Source organism: Molothrus aeneus, chromosome 1 (assembly GCF_037042795.1).
Source record: "Molothrus aeneus isolate 106 chromosome 1, BPBGC_Maene_1.0, whole genome shotgun sequence".
Lineage (NCBI taxonomy): Eukaryota > Metazoa > Chordata > Aves > Passeriformes > Icteridae > Molothrus > Molothrus aeneus.
Window position 1 is genome coordinate 65987426 of NC_089646.1, and position 20229 is coordinate 66007654.

General features: G+C 38.7%; 2 protein-coding genes across 3 annotated transcripts in view; one reads left to right on the forward strand and one right to left on the reverse strand.

Moving 5' to 3' along the window:
* The window catches only part of MAK (male germ cell associated kinase), a 29862-nt gene extending 16111 nt beyond the window's left edge, over positions 1 to 13751 (forward strand). The window contains exons 9-15 of one of the 2 annotated variants that reach the window (XM_066558611.1): positions 1659 to 1973; positions 2988 to 3178; positions 3714 to 3844; positions 5713 to 5844; positions 7701 to 7775; positions 9313 to 9441; positions 12252 to 13751. In XM_066558611.1, coding sequence (XP_066414708.1) covers positions 1659 to 1973; positions 2988 to 3178; positions 3714 to 3844; positions 5713 to 5844; positions 7701 to 7775; positions 9313 to 9441; positions 12252 to 12406 — 1128 coding nt within the window. In that variant the 3' untranslated portion in view covers positions 12407 to 13751. The remainder of the gene's footprint in view (positions 1 to 1658; positions 1974 to 2987; positions 3179 to 3713; positions 3845 to 5712; positions 5845 to 7700; positions 7776 to 9312; positions 9442 to 12251) is intronic. The other variant, XM_066558620.1, reaches the window with a different exon arrangement.
* A 2839-nt stretch (positions 13752 to 16590) lies between these two features.
* On the reverse strand, positions 16591 to 20181 carry LOC136553601 (transmembrane protein 14C-like). Its single transcript, XM_066545255.1, has 4 exons — positions 20027 to 20181; positions 19559 to 19660; positions 17582 to 17666; positions 16591 to 17353 (listed from the first exon to the last, which is right to left on the reverse strand). Exons 1-4 carry the CDS (start codon positions 20100 to 20102, stop codon positions 17296 to 17298), a joined length of 321 nt encoding a protein of 106 aa, XP_066401352.1. The 5' UTR covers positions 20103 to 20181; the 3' UTR covers positions 16591 to 17295.
* Between the last annotated feature and the right edge of the window lie 48 nt (positions 20182 to 20229).

Consider the following 20229-nt stretch of genomic DNA (forward strand, 5'->3'; position numbering starts at 1 on the left):
ATAATAATGATGGCCACAAATGTCTCTACATTTTGAACACTTTGATGGGAATGAGACTAAGTGGTTAGAAGAGAAAGTTCTAAACCTGGCTCAGCAGACATCAGAAACTCTTCAGTTATTTCTGCAATGTTGTCTTCTGTACTGTGTATTTTAAAATTCTCTCTGTACAGGACAGAGAAATAGCTGAGGTGCAAGTGTTTCAATTGTGCCTGTCATCACTTTGCCACTTTTGTTTTCCTCCCCATCTGTACAAATGGAGGTACCGAAAAGTTTGAAAACTTTGATTTTTGTGAAGCCACAGATGGAATGCAGTATGGAAGAGCTAAGGCTTATTTTTACTTGGAATGTAAGTTGTATGAAGTGATAAAGAAAGACCTTTGTGAAGAACATGCCAATAGGTCACAAAGATCACAATTTTTCTCCAAGTTAATTTTCAAAACACATATTTCAAGGACTGAAGATGGTACATTCTGTGGATTTGTTCTTATTATTCATACCTAATGTAATCCTATTTAGAACATATAAAAGAGGAATACAATTGAGAAAGAAAGGACATATTGCAAGTTACCCTTGGTGGATGTACTGTAAGTGATTCAGAAGCAGTTAAGCAGATGGTACCAAACATTCCTCTCCACTTTATAAAGCATGTCTATTGTACAGAAACAGAGATCTATCTGTAGTCCAGTACTATGTATCTCTACACAAAATACTCTATGGTGCTTTATAAAAGCAAATAACCAGCTTTTACCCAGGTGAGTTATCGAGGAAGCAGCTGCAGCAGATGTGTAATCCACAGTCAAAAGGAAGTGTTTAATGCATATACATAGCAGTGTGTTCAGAGGCAGCTATTCACGAGTGCAGCTGAGGCAAAACGTGCATTTGAGAACTAACAAAGAGTAGGATCCTACCCAGAAGGATTAACAGAGTGGGTTGTTTTGACATAGCAGGAGGTGTGTTACTAAGTTATGTCCGAGCTCTGCATCTAGCAGAGGACATGGAAAGGTCAGAGGAAAGGATCAAATGAACATCTGCCTTAAGACAGACACTATATTTTCTTAGTAAATACCATGAAGGCACAGCAGGCACAGTGAATGTATTTTAAAGAAAAGCAAAAGCTGGTGATAAGAAAAATGGGGGAGAAACCTTGCTCATTAACATCCTCTAATTGTAGAACCCATACACTGCAACCATCTCACTTCTGGAGCTTTTGTTGTTGTTGGTTTTGTTTTGTTTTCAATTAAAAAACTCAGGCTATTCACTGAGTTGCTAAAACATAGTCAGCAGTGGAGACATGTAAATAAAGCATGTAGTAAAAGTAGTGGGAACTACCTCTTTTAAAAGAGAAATTTGTTACTGCATAACTATAGAATGGTGTTAAATGTATAATGCACCTCCACCTAGCAATAAAGAAGGGAACAAAAGGATATGACTGCTGTTACATGTACAAGTGGATCAGACTTACCAAGTTATGTAAGAGTTTGTAATACAGAACTGCCAGTTCTCAATATACACTTTACATATGATCTCGTTACCCATCCATCTTCCATCTGTTCTGTAAAGCTTGCTTAAATGTTTCAGTAACCTGCTTAGATCCTTGATGAGCTTACCAAAGTCAGCTTTTTGAAGTTAAAATTAATGTCTCATATCTTCCTCTACAGGCTTTGAAGCACCCTTACTTTCAAGTTGGCCAAATTTTAGGACCTCCCCCACAGTATCTGGAGAAGCAGACTCCTGTTAAACCAGTTCAGCCAACAGAGCCAAAGCCATCTTTACCTAAACTGGAAGCTAAGCCAGAACCTCTGTCTTCACCTGATTTACCTGACAAAACACAGCCACAGCCCTTGCCAAAGGTTAACCACCAGCCTCTCCAGCAAATTCAGTTGCCTCAGAATACAGCTAACCAGCAAGTACCAAAGCAGCAGCAGCCACAGTCACAACCACTTTTTCCAATGATCAATAAAAACTCATCGCCTGTAAGTTGTCTTCAATAACTACATAGATGGTTTTATTAAAAGTTCTTAGGATGTTCAGCTAGGTGATCCCTTGAAAATTGTCATGTTTTATTAAAAGAGATACAGATAGATAACTAGGGAATAAGTGAGGATATATCTTGTCTCCTTACTAAAATTTTATAGCAAGTCAGAAGAATAGATTGCTTGTAACACAATGTTCATTATAATAGTCCTCAGTGATGGGCTTATGCACTAAAGAAGTTGAAGCTGTTACTTTTTGACCTTTGAGAAACAACTCTGTCACAACAATACTGTCACAACAGAGAAGTGGAGAGGGAGAACTTCACTTGCCTCATGCAGGAAAATACCCAGAAAGGTTCATCCAGCTCTTAACCTTGTAAGAATTTAGCAATTATGATTTTTAGGAAGTTTACTATTATACTTTGGTTTGTAACTTCCATTTTGCTTTCTGCTTGTACTCACTGAACTGCAATACAAACTATGTTAAAAATAACAGGTATTCAGAGAATATTGGAAAGCAAATGATGGATAGAAGGACATTTTTAAAACTTAATTTCATTGGAACGGAATGTTAAAGAGAAGTTTCTTTTATTTGCTGTATTTACTCTGGGGGCACAGCAGTGTTCGGCAACACTGTGCTCTATTTCTTGACAGCTCATCTACCACTGTTCAGAGCATAAGTTCAGCAAGATGCCAGAAATAGTGGTTGAGCACTGAACTGGGTGTGCAAACAGAATGTTAACCTCACTAGTTCAGGTAGACTTGAGCAATTCAAGGATGAAAGTCCAAAAGAACTACACTTCAAATACATGCTGGCATTATTATGTTTTGTACTTAAAGTCATAGTGAGACTATGACCAAAACAGGTACAACACATTGGGAAAAATTCCCTCAAAGTCTGTAAGCAGTAGTCAGGAGTTATACTAGATACAAAATACAAAATTTTATAATTGAATTAAATTGCTTTTTTATTATTATTTTAACTTTTTTATTATTTTAATTTATTTAAAATAGAAACAAGCAACTATTGGCCCTCTTAATGGTGTACTAGGTCCTAAAACCTGCAGAAGACGGTGGGGTCAGACTTTGGTAAAGGCTGTGGATAGCTGGGATGACTTGGATGACCCTGAATTTGGAATGTCATCTTCAAAGAAGCCTAGCATTGCACTGTTAAAAGAAAAGAAAAACAAGGAATTTCTTTTTAGGTAGGTCCTGCAATTATAAAATCACAATTTCTTTTAGTAAACAGTGTCCAGAAGTAGATTTATAGACTGATTAAGACAAGTCTATTAAAATTCAAGTCACCAAAATTCTGCAAGAATGCCAAGAATTGCATGAGTAGATCAGCTTTGGATGTTATGTTGTTACAGTGCCAGTAATATCCAAACAGAATCAAATTTGTTTACAGGCACTATATGGTTCAGGTGTTTGTTGTGTATTTAAGAAACTGTTTTACTAAAATTTGACATACTAACATTACTTCCTTTGTCAGTTAAATGGTATTGTGTTCTGCCATTTGGCCATATTTGCTTTTATTCCATAGTGTTGGATACATTTCTTTCTTCAAATCCCAGGTCAGGCTCTCATGAGGTGTTGGGTTTGACTGTTACTTTGTGGAAACAGACCCTACTGAGAAAAGTAGGATAAGCAAAGAGCACTGTATTCTTCAGGCTAAGGTCAGCTTGTGGTATTCTGAGCTGGAGTTGTTGGTCACATGGTTTGAAAATTTTGATTTTTCAGTGTGCCAGAACCAAAAGCTTCACGCTGTATCCAGCCAGGAGGGGAAAACAAGATTCTGATGAGAAATGACTCTGAGAGATCAAATACATCAGCAAAAGATTATTATATAAGCCAATCAAGATATCTGCCTGGTAAGGTTGAAAGTCAATACATATGGAAAATATAAGGTGTGCACAATCTACATACAATACATTTAAGCTTTAGATTTCTTACTGGATAATTTTATTTTTCTTAACCAAACTAAATTTTCATAATTTTGGACTAAATGCCTTTCCCAGAAGATATCTCAACTGATGCAGCAATTCCTGGCTATATAAACATGGCAGGACCTCAGCACTGCTTGTACACTATAAAAGTTCACAGGCCCTCTTATGACCTGTAACATAAAAAATCCTCAGTAATATAAATCCAATATCTCTTGGATTACTAGGAGTATATCCTGATTAATCTATAAGCAGGTTTATGTGAGGACTAAAGAAAATACATGCATGTTTTTCAGCAGGACTGTAGTGATTAGACTAGGAGCAATGGATTCAAATGGAAAGAGGGGAAATTTAGAAAATATATACAAAAGAAATGTTTTACTGTGAGGGTCATGAGGCACTGGACAGATTGTCCAGAGGACCTGTGGATGCCCCATCCCTGGCACTGTTCAAGGCCAGGTTTGATAGAACATTGAGCAACCTGGTCTAGTGGAAGGTGTCCCTGCCCATGGCAGGGCAATTGGAACCAGATGATTTTTAAGGTTCCCTTCCAACCCAAACCATTCTATGATTTTATATAGTGCATATTTACCAATTTTGCATTGTCAGGATGTTTGGGGTTTTCTGAACATACAAGTTCTGATAAACACAGTCCCTTTTCTTGTACAAAGTGTTTAGAAATATCCATCTACTGGCACTGATAGGAATTCATACACTCACTTCCTTTCTCAAGGCAGTCATCTTTCTTTGGAAATAGATATCTTAGCCTAATCTGGGTGATTTTTTTCAGGAAAATGACATGATATTATTTAATTACTGGGAACGAGAATGGAAAGGAGAAAGCAAAGAGAATGTTTCCTTTAGTTAGTATTCTGAATATATTCTATAATCAAATTGTTTTCTTGGTGTCTCAGTATCTTTTGTTACTATGGTGGTTTGTACAATTACAGTAATCATACCATGACTTCTGTAATCGACATTTGAGAATTTAGGTGGCTCACAGAGGAATTCCCCATTGTCAGGCAAGTTGTTTTGATAGAACATATGATTAATTTGTCAGGAACTCATTAGGGCAGTGATGACTTCAATTCTAGAATGTTAAATAGGATGCTCAGAGAATTAACAGTTTAAGTCCAAAAGAAAAATATAAAGAGCGAGGAACTTCTGTATCTAAAGGTAACAAAATTGGAAGAGTCATTTGTATTTCTTATCTTTTATTAAACACAATTCTAATGTCTCCATGGTTTTCAATGAGAAAGGCATAGATGTAAAAAATAATTGTTATTATTTATCCATATTAGTTTAGTTCTGCAACCACTAGATCTGGGAGCTGCTTTCATGTGTTCTAATCCTATTAACTCTTGTAATGCTTGTAACATGCTGAAGTCACAAGAACCTTTGTCCTATTTTTTAACTTAACCCTTGAAGAAATAGTTTATTTTCAGCCTTGGGAACCCAAATTTTTGATAGGTATTTTTAATTTGCGCGTTCCTTTTTTGACAGACAGAAATATCAATTATGAGATACGGTTTTATAGAAACCAAGTACCTATACTGAAAAGTCTTTTAAAAGTTGTCTTGAAAGCATGAAGAGAATTGTTCTTAAATTAGTGTCACTGGTTTTCATGGTTCAGCTTAAAAATCTAATCAACGGACATGATTAATTTACATTAATGGTGTTTTGCATTATAGGACAAATGGTTCAGTGTTGGTTTTCTGTTCTAGAAATGTCATTTATTGGTTGAATTAAGTTTGAAATTTGGTATTAATAACATTTTCCATCATTTGTTTTCTAAGGTGTAAACCCAAAGAATGTGTCTTTAGCAGCAGTCAATAAAGAAGGATCACATGGAGCCTGGAACAACCAATTGTTTGCTAAATCACTTGGAAATGCTGGGGGAGGAGTGACTTACAGCAGAAATACGACAGGTAAAAGTGTAGTTGAAAATGGTCATAATATATCTCCTCAGACTTTAATTAATTTAGTTAAGACCATCTGGTTTAACTTCTGCAGTTAAGCTTAGGTTCTAGACTCTTTTATTTTTTCTCTTGTTTTAGTGAAAGACTCTTAAAAAAACCCAACTTTTTCATATGTGATATGATGTATTTTGCTTTCAGAACATTAAGAAGGTACAAACCAGCCCCTATTTATAAAGTTCTGTCAAGATAAATTTTGTATATAATCCACTGAGACCATTATTTTACTATATTTAAGCAAGTAGTTTGGCCTCATTACTGCCTGCTCCCTATGCCATGCAACACTATCAAACAGCAGTCTCACCCATGAAAACATAACGGTGGGTGGTGTGCTCATGTGATAAAAGTGCTGCCTAATATTTTAGACATTGTCTTTTATCAGTTTATTGGCCTTATCCTAAATCCTTTCCTGAAAGAAAAGTCCCCTTATTTCCAGGAAGGAACTTCCAGTGAGACTATGTTTTGTAAAGAGCACTATTATCAGCATTCTGTAGAGTGAAGTCTAACACTAGTAAACACTTTATCTAAGATTTCACTGAGGAAGACATCAGAATGTGGACTGAAATCTGCCTTCTCACCCCCAAGCCCTATAACTCAGGTGCACTGTCCCTCTTATGGGAGGTTACCTGGTAACAGCTCTGCAGCCATTGTCCAGCTAGCATGAGTCAATCTCCAAATACTTCAGTGCCAATAAACCACCCAGCTTTACATGCTTGTACAGCAAGAACTTCAGAAGGTTTGTTTACATGCAGATGCTGCACCCCTTTTTAATAGAACTTTAGTAGCCATTCTGCAGTGTCAACAAACCTCATTTTCCCCTCTGAAAGTCAGGCAGGCTGAATTTTTCATTTGAATTAATTTGCAAAATTTTAGCAAGTGGAGAAACAACAGCACCTACCAGAGTTTTTTTGTGGAATAGATATTTTGTATCATCTTGCATATCTTTTATTTTCTGAAATAGAGTATCCATGTGCCTCAGAAGTAAATTATTTATAAATAATCTTGCAAAGGAATTGGGCACAGAAAAGCAAATAGCTGCTTCCAAAAGTTTTCATCAATAGGCTAGACATCTACCTATGGAACTGCAGTGAAGATAAAATTGGAATGAATGCTAATGGTAGAAATCCTGCCTTTGTCTTACTACCAAGAATTTAAAGAAATAAAGCACTAAAACTGATTATTTTTTGTTTGAAAATACTTGGTATTTCTATCAGTATCTTAAATTGCATGTGATGTTTCAAATACTGGGGAGACAGCAACATTTAAGACACACATGAAACACATGGAACCAGAATAGGCGGATCACAGGAATACAATACACGTAAACTATATCTTTTCTCTTTTCATATTGACAGTGAGAGTTGACACTGCTGTGTTTAAATAACTATGTATAGTTTATTTAAGTGGGCTTTTTTTTTCATCAGCCACAACATTGCTCTAGGGCAAAATAAGATAAGAGCAAATAATTACAAATGCTTTATTTATGAAGGATTGAAAATTTATGATCAGTCAACTTTGAAGATATGACCAACTCCTAAAAATTGTAAATGGAATGTAATTGCATTGTTGGAAAATCATATTATTAGTCCATAATTACAATGGACCTTGTAAAGTCACCTCTTGGAGTAACATTTTCTGCTCAAGACAACAAGGATAAGACATTTTACTTACTAATGTGTCAGATACTCATTCTTGCTTGCTTTTTTCCTTCCTCATTTCTTTTACATGACCTAAATTGGTTCTTCATACCCTTCTTCTGAAGTTCTGTCTTTCCATCTTTTTCTTCCTTTAATTTTCCTTGTCTACAGATGAGAACTTAATTATGCCTATTGAAAAGCTATCATGCAAAGAAAGGTTGAATGAAAAATTAGAAGATCCAAAAGGTAAACTGTAGCAATTATAGCCTGGTTCTTTGTACATTTCCTATTTATGTTTTACAGTTTCTTGTAAAAAAAAATTGCACTTATAACACAGGTTCCTGATGATCGTATCCTGCCATTTTTAGTTGCAATCTGTTTTGTCAAACTTCGCTTTCTTCATTATGGCAATGTGGTGGCTTTGCATGGGAGGCATTTATAGAAGTGATGTAAAGGCTTCTTCTGGATTCTTGGAACTTACTGTGCTTTAAAAGGCAGAGAATATTTTATTACCCTAATCATAACCCATAGCAGGTCACTGGATGATGGTGAGGAAGTGATCCTAATGCAGAATGTGCTTGTCCCTGACAGGACTCAAGACTTGCACCTTTTCCTGCATTTGGGCTCTCTACGCATTACACTGATCTTACAGTGCTGTGCTTACGCAGGTATTGGTGGAGTTACCTTTGAGTAAAAGGGAGGAAACTCCAGATTCCAGGCTGCCTAGTTTGTGCCTTATAGTTCCACTGCTCTGAAATTATCACAGAGGTCTGGGAGTGTTTGTGTGAAGAGGAATATTATGGGATTGCCCAAAGGCCAAAGATTTAGGAGATAGAAAAACTGGCAAAGCAGAAGCTGTGTTTTACTGTAACTACCACTGAAGCTGTGATGAATATGCTCACACATGATAAAGGTCAAAATAAACTTAATACTACTGAACGCAGAACCTTACCACTAGAGAAAAGCATTTCTCTCTGGACATTTTGCCAGCACAGTCTTAACATTGTCCCAAGTGATGACAGACATGGAGATGGTAAGGGATTTTCTTGGAGCAGGGAGTAAGTATTGTAACAGACCGCTCTTCCAGTGGACACTAATTTCAGAACTAATTTTGTGTGTACATGCACAATGCTTCCTAGCTTCCAAATGAGGATGGTTATGTCAGCCTTCCCAGGGTAGAGCTGGTTTAAAGAAAGATATGGACCAAAACTAGGCACAAACAGAATTATAACCAGGGTTAAAGAGAGAGGATAATTAGGTCTGACTTTTATAGCAGGCCTTTAACTGTGGGAACTGTCAAAGTCAACTTCAAGTGGCGCACCACTTTCCACAAGGGATGTTGGATTCCATTATTTTTGATAGATTTAGGCCAAACATGTTGAGCACAAGACTGATACTGAGCACTAGCTAAATCAGCTTCTGGTAAAGCAAGTAGAGTAAACAAAAGGTAAAATCCTACATTTCTCTGCAACTCAGTGTAAACCTTTCTATGTGGTCTTAGGTTTAGTGGAAGTACTAAGGAAATGTTCATCGTGCTGTTTGTCTTTATTCCTGCTGAATTTCTGTCTGCTAGTGCTGAAAAGGGTCCAACTAATATACAAAGCAAAGACTGAATTCAATGAAAGAATGTTTGTTTTTCAAGAGATGAGCACTAGGGAGTTTTTAAAGAACACTCATACTGGGCACTCTTGTAGTACTGCAAATATAATTTGAAGCGAGTATAAAAACTAGGCAGAGTTTTCTGAATGCAGCTGAAAATTCTAAAATTCTACAATGTCAACAGGAAATCCTGGCATTGTAAGTAGTGGTGCTTACAACCCATTGGGACTACACACCTCTTCCTTCCATAAAAAAGAAGTTGGATCAGCTGGGCAACGGATACAGCTAGCACCTCTTGGTGCATCTGTATCAGGTAAGAAATATTCTTTTACTACTCATATCCAAGACAAAGAGAAATGTTCATTTTCCATGCTTCCTAAGGGATTTATTAGCCCTTGGTTTTCCTCAAGTTTTATAAATAAAATTGTAGGGCATAAATTCTTAATACAAGTGAACAGCATGTAGGTGCCTAGAGCCTGTCCTGATAGTTAAACTGCTGCTACTAATATTTGTTACATAAAAGAGAAAATAATTACAAAAGGTGCAAAAATATTTATACCATTTGTTAAACTACTGTTCATTAGTGTTGATGGGCTAAGCAGAATTTTAAAAACATGTAACTCCACAACTCTATAGTAAAGGGTCATGTTTTTAACATTCATTTGTTAAAAACAATGTGAAATCTCTTCTGAATGTAACTGTTACCTTAGATCCTCTGCAGTGTTGGTGACATTCTGGGCACCTTCTTCATTGTCATGTTTCTGATGCAGAGAAGATGAACATCAGTGCTCAGGATGTAGGAGAAAGTTTGTGAGTGAAGATTAGAGCTGTTGTCCACACCCAGCAGCCCACTTCTCTGGTTACTTCAGAGGAAATAGCAAGGCCCTAAACCAATGGTGAATTGTTTAACCAAAGGGTCCATGGCAGATCAATCTCACACAGTTCTGCTTAATAATGTTGTCTTTTTGCTGACATGCTCCTTTGAGTTACCTCTTCTCCTTAAGAACTTGCAAGTGGCTTCAGAGAACTGGAGCAGGAGGGAAGGAAGGAGATGGTACACACACACACACACACATACATACATATATATATATATATAGATAAATATAAAATATGCTTAGATGTATGCATATTCCGTGTCTGACTTGATCAGAAACCCACCAAGAAAGGCTGGAGCTGCACTTCATTATCTTTATTGATCCACTGCTGAAACAAAACTGCAAGAGTTGATTTGTCATAATGCATGGATCAGGAGGTTCACAGGAGGACAAAATCTACAATTCTCTCTAGACTTCTGTGAATAGTGAAAAAAAAATCACATGTGGTGTTCCACAGGAAATAAAATTTATTGTTATCTGTAATTAGAAATGGAATATGTGTAGTACAAGTCAGAAAAGCTGGCAGATGGAGGTCAATTAAGATACTCTTCCATGTCCTGGAGAAGAACAAGAATCCTATCACTTTAACCACTCATATTTAGCTTAAAGTGTTCAGGGTTGTATGGGAAGAGAGATAAGGACAAAGCAAATGGCAGGTTTAATCTCCTAGATGTCAGTATTTGAACATTAACATTTTTGGTGACTCTGCTTTATATTATCCAAAATGTAATAAGTTGTGCTCTCAATTGTTTTTTGCTCTTTTAATTTTTCTGGGTTTTTTTATGCCATAATTTAAATAATTTAATGTAGTATACAAGATCCATTATCCATTTTTCTGAGGAAAATACCAGGAAAAGTGACCTTTGCCAAGATAGTGTAGACTGAAATCATTCTTGCTAATGAAAGATAGGGAATGGCAGCCTATAATAAAAAGAAACAGTTTTCAGAGGTGGAGACCTGACCCCAGATTTCAGCTCCTTGATGTTTCCCCTTTTTAAATGTCTCAATCCTTACCTGTTCCTTAACATGTAAGGAAAACACTGCCGAAAAACACTACCAAAACCAGGTGGTTTTCTCTAAGAAACAGAATGATACCTAGGCACCAAAAAACTCATCCATTTAAATGTTAAATTTTGTTTTAAAGAGTATCACTACATAATAAGATTAAAATAGGAATATTATTATTAAAATAATAATATTATTAAAATAATAATATTATTAAAATATTATTAAAATAATAAGATTAAAAGTAGGAATGGAAGGAGCAGGAACTACCTTAGGAATGCCTAAGGAAACAACAAGGGTAAGTATAGCAGGAGTCTGGATAAAAGGAGTCCCGGCTGGGTGATTTTAAAGACTTAGGAAAATGGTTGAATTGGTCATGAACATGAAGAAATGTCAGCCCCTGCAGCAGAGCAATTACTTTAATCACATGAAACTCGAGGAAGTAGCCACTACCTGAAATGTCAAAAGGGGAAATGTGAATAGGAAGGCCAGGAATACAGCACTGTGCTACTGCTAGTGTCTGAGGTCAGGTGGGTGCAATTATTTAGAGAGAAAAAAGGCTTTCACACTTGGAATAAATCCTATGAAACCAATGGAGAAATGGGAAATGGGGCAAAGAAGACTTGCCACCAAGTACACCAGGAGTTCTGAGCTAAGCAAGAGGGGAATAAAAGGCATAAAATCTCAAAAGGAGCAAGAGGGTCTCTGAGAGGTGTTCTTCAGGCTAAGTTTCAATCTTAATCAGTTTATCAATATTATAATTGCATGCTTTTTTAAATACTTGAGATAGAAGAAAGAACACTTTCATCTTGTAGCAGCTTTGTAATAGGAGATACAGAGTTGCAGGCATTTGCATCAGTTTTTCCACAGAATTTCATTCTCAGTGCTTTCTTAGGGGATTGCTGCAAAACCACTATTCAGTAGGTAAGAATAATACACACAAACACACAAACTATTGGAATTATTATATATAATTCTTTTCTGAAAACAAGCATAGCATGGTCTTGGGCATATGGTGTGATTTTTGGGGTAGTCCTGTGTGGGGCCAGGAGCTGGATTCTATAATCCTAGTGAGTCCCTTCCAACTCAGGATGTTTTGTGACATATAGGAGACCAAAGCATCCTGCTACATTAGCATCCTTGAGGACCATAAGTCCTCTGTAAGCTCTCATTCTTTTCTCTGTAGAGGAGTAAAATATCTTTTTAGTAATAATTAATTCTGAGTTCTTATTCCTTTCAGATTACTCCTGGAAAAACAAAGCTGCTCGTCCTCCATTACCAGGTCCTACTTTCAATGCAGCAGGAAAAAACATGAGTATCTTCACTCGCCCCCCAACAATTCATCGAGTGCATGGGAGAACAGACTGGGTGGCCAAATATGGAGGAAACAGATAGAAAATACCATCCTGTGTGGCTATTACATGATCTGTGAGAACCTGAAAAGCCTATTTGCTCCAGCTTTTTCTAAGACTATGCAACAGTAAAGAAGAAAAAAAGACTGTGTGTTCTATTATTTGTATAGCACATATAACACCATGTAAAATACTGGCTGTAAAGTAGGATGCAATGAAGTATTGTGCAACACGTATTGCCAAAACTGAGATGTAGATTTCACCCCATGTTTTCTACAGATAGATCTCCTGTTCTCATAGTCTTTGCAACAGCTTGGGTTAGGGTTGTTCATCCAGTGCAACATCTGCTGCTGGGATGTGCTTGAAGCACACAGGCAGCACAAAGAAGGGCTGAAGCAGAGCAGCACCAGTCTTCCAGGTGTTAGGCTGGTTCCTTAGCAGGAAGACAAGAGTGAAAGCACAGATCGGGCTTTGTGAAGAGCATCAGTATCCTGCAAGGATTTCAGAACTCACTTGTAACTAAGAGTTACTCAGGGTCTGTAAGATACAAATATTCATGTAGCAATGAGAACTGAAACCCTTGTAATGGGACATAGGCAATCCACTGATAGATATTACACAAGGAAGGTCTAGGAATCTGGCTGATAGAGGGCTGTTGAATGATACAGCAATATTGGAAAATAGCTAAACAATTACTGAATACTACTTACTGTGAAGTAAAGCCCAACAATCAGATTCTGCTGTTTTAATTCACTTGTAGCCATTTTTGGTCAAAGATCTGTAGAGATTTATCTCTGTCCTGTCAAGGGCGTGTCACAGTGACCTTTAAAGAGCCTGAATCACTGCAGTCTGTCAGTCATTTTAAGGGTGAATTCGCCAAAAATGCCTAAATTATCATTAAACTCATATTTCTACATGTCTTTATTGGGTGATCAGACTAAACTACAGAGTTTGAATAGGCTGCATGAGGAAGACTATTGGTGTGTTCTTCAAAGACATTGCTTTCAGTCTTAGATCTTAAAGGCCAATCTAGGTACCTGAAAACACTCACAAAACTTTAATAATTCAGTCTGTCAGTGTTTATATGCTCATTCAGTACTTTCCCCAGCTTTTATGCTAACTTTTATAATAATATTGCCCAAAGGATTTTGCAATGTATAGTGAATTTTTTATTAGGATGTTGAGCTGGGCTACTTCTGTTAACAAGTGCATTTAGAATAAATGCTTTAGACTTTATAGTAACATTAAACTTGCCCTTTTAAAGTAAAAACTGAGTATGTTCTTTAAAGATGTAATGTTGTTAATGATGACTTCAAGCATTTTAAAAAAATTAATTTATTTGTATGGCTTTTATAAATGAATATTAAAATCTAAACTCCTTTTGTTGACCCCAGTGTGTCATAATATATGGGTTACATTAACTTCCTGGAAAGCAATTTAAAACAGTTGTACCAAAAAGTCAAATATTTTGTTAGGAAAATTGCACCTAAAGAAAATGCCCCTTTTTTTTATTTCTGTCAGAGCTATGTGAGGATAGGGCTGGCTGGTTAGTAATGCACTAGCGAGTTTAATTCAATTGCCACTGGTCTAGGATTAAGTATTTGATATTCCCTTAGTACTAAGAGATGTCCCTATGCTACCTAAATGCATGTTAATGTAACTGTAGAACATATCTCTAACTTGCTATGGCAATGAAGAACGCCCTCAGACAGTTTGCAACAGCCATAAAAGCTGTGATTTTATAATTATAAAACAAAATTAATCACTCTTCTCTTGTACAAGACAGTTGAAATCACAGCCTGGTCAAGGAATTAAGTAATAGTGTGCCGATAGCTCACGTGTCTGAGTCAGTCACCTTAGAGCAGAAAAATAAACAGCTACTGTTTATGGCACTAAATATGGTTAGAAGAAACATGCCGTCCTTGGCACATGCTAATGAACCTTGAAAGGGCTTTGACATAACCAGATCAGTCTTTACTTGTCCACAAGCAAAGCATGACAAGTGTTGAATAATTCTTGTTGCAAGCAGCAAGAAGAGGCTAACAGGCTTTGTACAATCATTTAACTCTGATCCATTGGTACACATTGGACTGCTAGTGCAGAAATGCTTAAAAATTATTATATGCTAATAAAATTTCAAAGGGGTAAAAAGTGTGTAAGGCTAAAATTTTTCTCTTGACCCTTTGCCTGTATTACTGCTGTTTATCCTGAGCATGAGCATTCTACCGCAAGTTCTAAAGGACTTCTACCAGCAGTTCTCAATTCAACCTATTGCTTTCCAAAGCTCAGGAAACAGCAGCAAGGGTTCACACTTTCATCTAAAGTATAAAAGCTTACCAACACACATACCTGTCCAGTTTTCTGCTTTCTATTGTCTTTATTCTGTTACAGACAACTGCAATTCAAATTCACAAGTTACCTTGCTTGAGACCAGCGTTATACAATTACAAAACTGCTGGATCATGGCTCTTCTCAGTTTATTGCAGGAGATGCATTTATGTTTGCATCCTACTCCTACAGAAGAAAACTGCTTCAACAGTAATATGAAGAGGCAAAAAACCTCCCCATAAAGCAGTTTAAGGAGAAGTATCTTAAATGCTAATGTCTGGCTTACTAACTTTTTCAAATTAGAACAAAGATGTGGGGACACCTGCCTACCAGTGCTGGGTCCTGGGCTGGAATTAGGCACTTAAAAGGGTCATATGTTAACAAACCATCTGCTGTCCTGCACACTCCTTATTTCTGTGCAGGGAGGTAGGAGAAGAATGTAAATACAGGTGAACACCTGAAGCTGAACTCTTCAGGGTGATGAATAAAGGCTCTAAGAAGATTCTCTGAGCACAGTTCCCCATCCAGATCTGTCTGTGCTCAAGCCAGTTCTGACCCAAGCCATCTGGCCTGGGACCAGGCTGCCAAGACACTTGCTGGAGCTGCACCCATTCCTGACAGAATCTGGAGATTCTGCAGATCTGGAACCCAGTCTGACTGAGCTGACTCCTGGCTTGATCCCTGCCTCGTCCCTGTGACTTGCCTGGCAAGCCACCTCCCTGCTGGCAGAGCCTAGCTGTGGCCACTGGCCCAGCTCTGCACCTCCTGCTCACACAGCACAAGGTCACTGCCGTGCCTGTTCTGCTGCAACAAGGGAGGAGGGAAGGAAAACCACTGGATGTGACCCTCCTGCCAAGGTATTACCCTGATACTCAAAGAATTCTGATCAACTCCAGAGTCTCACCAATCTAATGCACCTCTTGCTTCCATCTCTCTCAGTACCAGGCACCAAAGAAAAAAGGTTGAAGAAATCGAAGCTCAGGATCTGTGCAAAAAGGGACATAAGTTAAATGTGACCAGAAAAGGGATACATTACCAACCATGTCTATCTTCCAGAATTTTTCTCTATGGGAGGTTTATATTTAGAATGATTTCAGGCATTAAGGGAATCAACTGAGGATAAAGACTGATGAAATAAGCCCTTTGGTCTTTAAATAAACTTTCATACAGTATTTTCTAAATCTAAAATAGATTATCCCCTCAGAAAACAAAAGACCCAACAAAACCAAAAAGCAACCAAATAAAAAAACCCAAACCAAACAACCAAAAACCAAAACTCAAACTAAAAAATGTCAATATAATACTTGTCTGATTATGTAGCTGTCGCAGACATCTTAGGATTTTTTCTTCCTGAGAAGCTGAGAGGCTCCAGGAACAAAATGTAAACAATGGTTATCTGTTGCTGTAGAATGCAACAGGTGGATCCGTGATTGGTCTCATGTGGATGTTTGGATTTAGTGACCAGTCACAGCAGAGCTGGCTCTCTCTCTGTCCCAGCCAGCTGCCTTTGTTAGCACTCTTTTCTATTCTATTCTTAGCTTAGCTAGCCTTCTGAGATGAAACTTTTCCTTCTATTCTTTTTACTATAGTTATAATGTAATATATTTATCATAAAATAATAAATCAAGCCTTCTGAAACATGGAGTCAACATTCTCATCTCTTCCCTCATCCAAAAATCCCTGTGAACACTGTCACATTTAGTCTGTATGCTTTTGTGCTCTCCACCTCCCTCCCAGTTCAGATTTTTATACTTACAAGTTACTAGATTCAGGGATACAATAGATTACTTATACAATTCATGCTTGCAAATATATCCTGACACCCTGCAGAAAAGGCACCAAACTGTATCAATCCAGGTGAACAATTGGAGACAAAATAAGCTGTGTAGAACACAAAAGTTTGCAATAATAATTTCTTAGTTTATTTAAAATAAGTTTTTAATAAAGCTGTGCCTACAATTCAGCATTACCTAATAAAGCATATTTTTGATTTATGAGTAGTAATCTGTAAAAGTGAAATGAATGACATACAGCTGAACTTACAAGTGATTTAAAGGCATGGGTATGCATTTATTGCATTAAGTGATTGTGTTTTGTGGGACCAAGTTCTAACACGCAGTGCTGGGAGAACAAACTCCCTGACTGACAAACACTGTGAACGGATAAACTGACATGAAAAGGGAGATGGAACATCATAAACACGTTTATTGTATTAATTACTAGTGACAAATCAGAAACTCCTCTCCCCTGCTTCTAGAGGTACACATGATTTTAGAAGGACAAGTCAGATGTGCATTTAAGCCTCAGTCCTGCAACTATCTGAATGCAAGGGCCAGGAGGTCTTTGCTGACACTAAGTTGCAGGACCAGAAGCTAAACTAATGCTACACTCATATTTTCTTGCTTGCTTTCAGTGCAGAAAATGTTAAGACAAATACCATGACAAGGGTTCTCCGTGTCGGTCCTTTAAAAACACAACCCACGTGCATTAGGATGTGAAAAATACAATGCACAGGTAGCAGTGCCTTTTCCACTTATGTGCAGCACATTTAGGCAGTTGCATTTTGGGTTTCTCAGTCGTGTCTTCAAGTCACTTGATGCAGATTTATGGCTTAATAGGTTTTTCCATCATCTGCAATCCAAGCCGTCCAACCATCAGTAAACTGTGGAACAGAATAGTTGTTATAAAAAGAGGGAGGTGGAGGCAAAAATCCCATAAGGAACAAGGAGGAAGAAAACATTGACATTATTTTATTTAGCTGAACACCACCACAAGATTTCATTTTTCACAGAACTTACCATGTTACATTTTTAAAACAATATAATCCACAAATAAGCTAAATAAAATACTTATTCAATAACACAGACAAGAACAAAGGACAGGTGGTTACCTGGCACCAGCAATTATCCCGGGCATTGCCTTTTTGGAGTTGTAAAATCTCATTCCCATAACAGTAGACAAGGTGCCAGATGCCACTGTTGAAAAGAAGCCCAGTCAGAACCATTTGACACAGAAATGCCAGGGCAGCATTGCCACACTCAGACACTGAGCAGCACCAACCAAACAGACCACACATACAGACAGGAATGCCTCCCTTTGGGAGTAAACTATTTGATTCTCTTCAGCATCAAAGCTGTCATTACAAGCTTCTCAGCAGCTTTGGTAAGCACACTCCGCTGCTCAGCAGAAGCGAGGAGATCTCACCAGGGCTGAGATCACGGTCTGATCACCCACAAACTCTAATCCTCTGAATAGGTCACTAGCTGTCCCTCAACCCTTACTTCCAAAGTAATGATTATTCCCTCAAACACAAGCAGGCTTAAAACTGCCAGAAAGCTGGGATGGTGACAGTATTCACTGTGTGGGAGGTAAATATTATTTACACTTCCCATTTCTCTGTGACATTCTGAACTGGAAAGTGGCAGTAAATACTACAACTGGAAAGAAAACAACCCCACTTGAAAATATGATTAGAAAACAGAAAGCAATACAAAGGATCAAACTGAAAGAGCAATTAACATCTTAGACATTACTGCAAATTATTTTATCTCTAAATGTAGAAAAGGAATCCCATCAACATTCACATGAAATTTACAGGGCCATTTTTTCTTTGAAGAAGAAAGGCAGGTGAAAGTGCAATATACCTTTTTCCAAAGTCTCAAGACAGGGTAAAAGGTATTCTAGAGATATTCTGTCAAGGTTCTATTTCTGCATTTCTCCCTCTGATGTTCTGGGACCAACTTACAGCTCTGCAGGAGCCACAGCTGCACATTACAAGGAGGGATGGAGGCAGAGCTGTACTGCACTGTGACACAGCACTGCTTTCAAGAGGTCCATTTGAAAACACTCCATGCACTACATCAGGATATACAAAAGCTGCTCATCCCTCCTCCATGACACTGCCTAAAAATCTGTGCCAGAGATGCCCAGCCACTCCCATAGTATGCCAGAGTGGAAGGACAGTTCACAAATGGAAATTGTGCTTTACACTGAGCTGCATTTTACGTTTCATTCCTTACTGATGAGATTGGTTCTCTACAGTGGCTTCACAGAGCCTTTCAGCACATTAGTCCTATTGGTTTAAAATAGTCTTACATCACTGTAAAGCTAAAATATCATAGCACTGGTAACACTATGGAGTAGTTACAGAATTAGCAGGATCCTCAAGAACTCATCTAGGATACTCTAGTGCCTAAAGGCACAATCAGTTCCTAATAGTGGTTTAACCTCAGATATTACACTCCTGCAGCAAAGGAACTCCCTGAGGTCCACCTGAGTGCTTCATAATACTTTTCACAGTGATTTCATTCTTCTTCCCCTGCAGAAGATTTAACTACAAGCTTAAGACCCACAACTTCTTGTAAGCTCTACTGAAAGCAAGCAGAACAGATCACTGCCTCTTTTCTTCAACATACTCTTTCTTTCAGAGTGTGTGATGCATTAGAACATGTACTGCTCCTCTGAGATGCTTGTGCAAACCACGGTTCCCTAAGGCCACATACCACCTGTCACACTGCTGTCACTATTGCAAAAATAGTGCTTATTCCACCACCACAAGCTAAAAACGCTGCTTCACAACCAAAAATTTTCCATGTATGTTTCCTGCATCGAATGTGTTGGTGCAACACATTACCTAATCTGGGAAAGAAGACAGGTGTTTCTCCCCAACTCTGGATTCACACAGGAGAAACAAAAATTGTGCTCTTACACAAGTACCTCCTGGCTGTGGGCAGGGGGTCCCGCCACCACTTACAACATTTGTATAGGTACAACGGCACAGGGCAGCTGAAACATGCTAGCAAAAACAAAGGTTACTGTCCCCACCGCTACCAGCAACACTCAGTATTCAGCTGCCGAGCAAACTTACCGAGGGAAAGCCACACATTCTTTGGATCTTTGGACTGCTGGTACGCGCCTAGTCCCGCTAAGCCGCCGAACAGCAGACCGGCAGCTAGAGACGGGACGCTGCCTTGAATAAAAAATAAAGCAGTCAGCGGAAGAACAGAGAGGCTGACACACAGAGTCAGCCTGCACGCCAAACGAAAACACTTTGCGACTTTGCCGTTCTAGTAAATCCACAAAATCAATCTAACTACTACAGCATTACGGCTTAGGTTGAGGGGTTTGGGGAGTTTTTTTAACACACTTCGCAGACCTCCGCGAGCACCGTTTCGTTGCACTTGTTTGGTGGCAGCAAGGACTGAGTGGCACTTGCGGTGTCACCGCCGGCAGCGGCCCCGCAGCGGGGCCGGGCGGGGCGGAGCGGAAGGGAGCGGAGCGGGGGCTGCCTGCGGGCACGGCCGGGACAGGGACAGCCAGGGCCACCAGCACCCACCTGCCTTGACGTAGCCCACGACACCGCCCGCCGCCACCAGCGCCGCGTAGCCGAAGCCCAGCCAGTCGTACTCCATCTGCGGGCAGCCGCGGAGACAGACCGCGCACGGCAGCGCAGCGCAGCGCAGCCCCGACCTTGGGCCGCCCTCACGCCGCCCCGCCCCGGGGCCGCCTCACCGAGGTCCCGCCCCGCCCCGGGGCCGC

Bases quoted from the DNA above. Each gene is read 5' to 3' on its own strand.
- LOC136553601 (XM_066545255.1), bottom strand. From the start codon at position 20,102: ATGGAGTACGACTGGCTGGGCTTCGGCTACGCGGCGCTGGTGGCGGCG. The intron at 17,667-19,558 runs GTAAGTTTGCTC...TCTTTTCAACAG, and splicing joins GAATGTGTGGCTTTCCCTCG to TGGCATCTGGCACCTTGTCT. The intron at 17,354-17,581 runs GTAACCACCTGT...TCTGTTCCACAG, and splicing joins GGGATAATTGCTGGTGCCAG to TTTACTGATGGTTGGACGGC.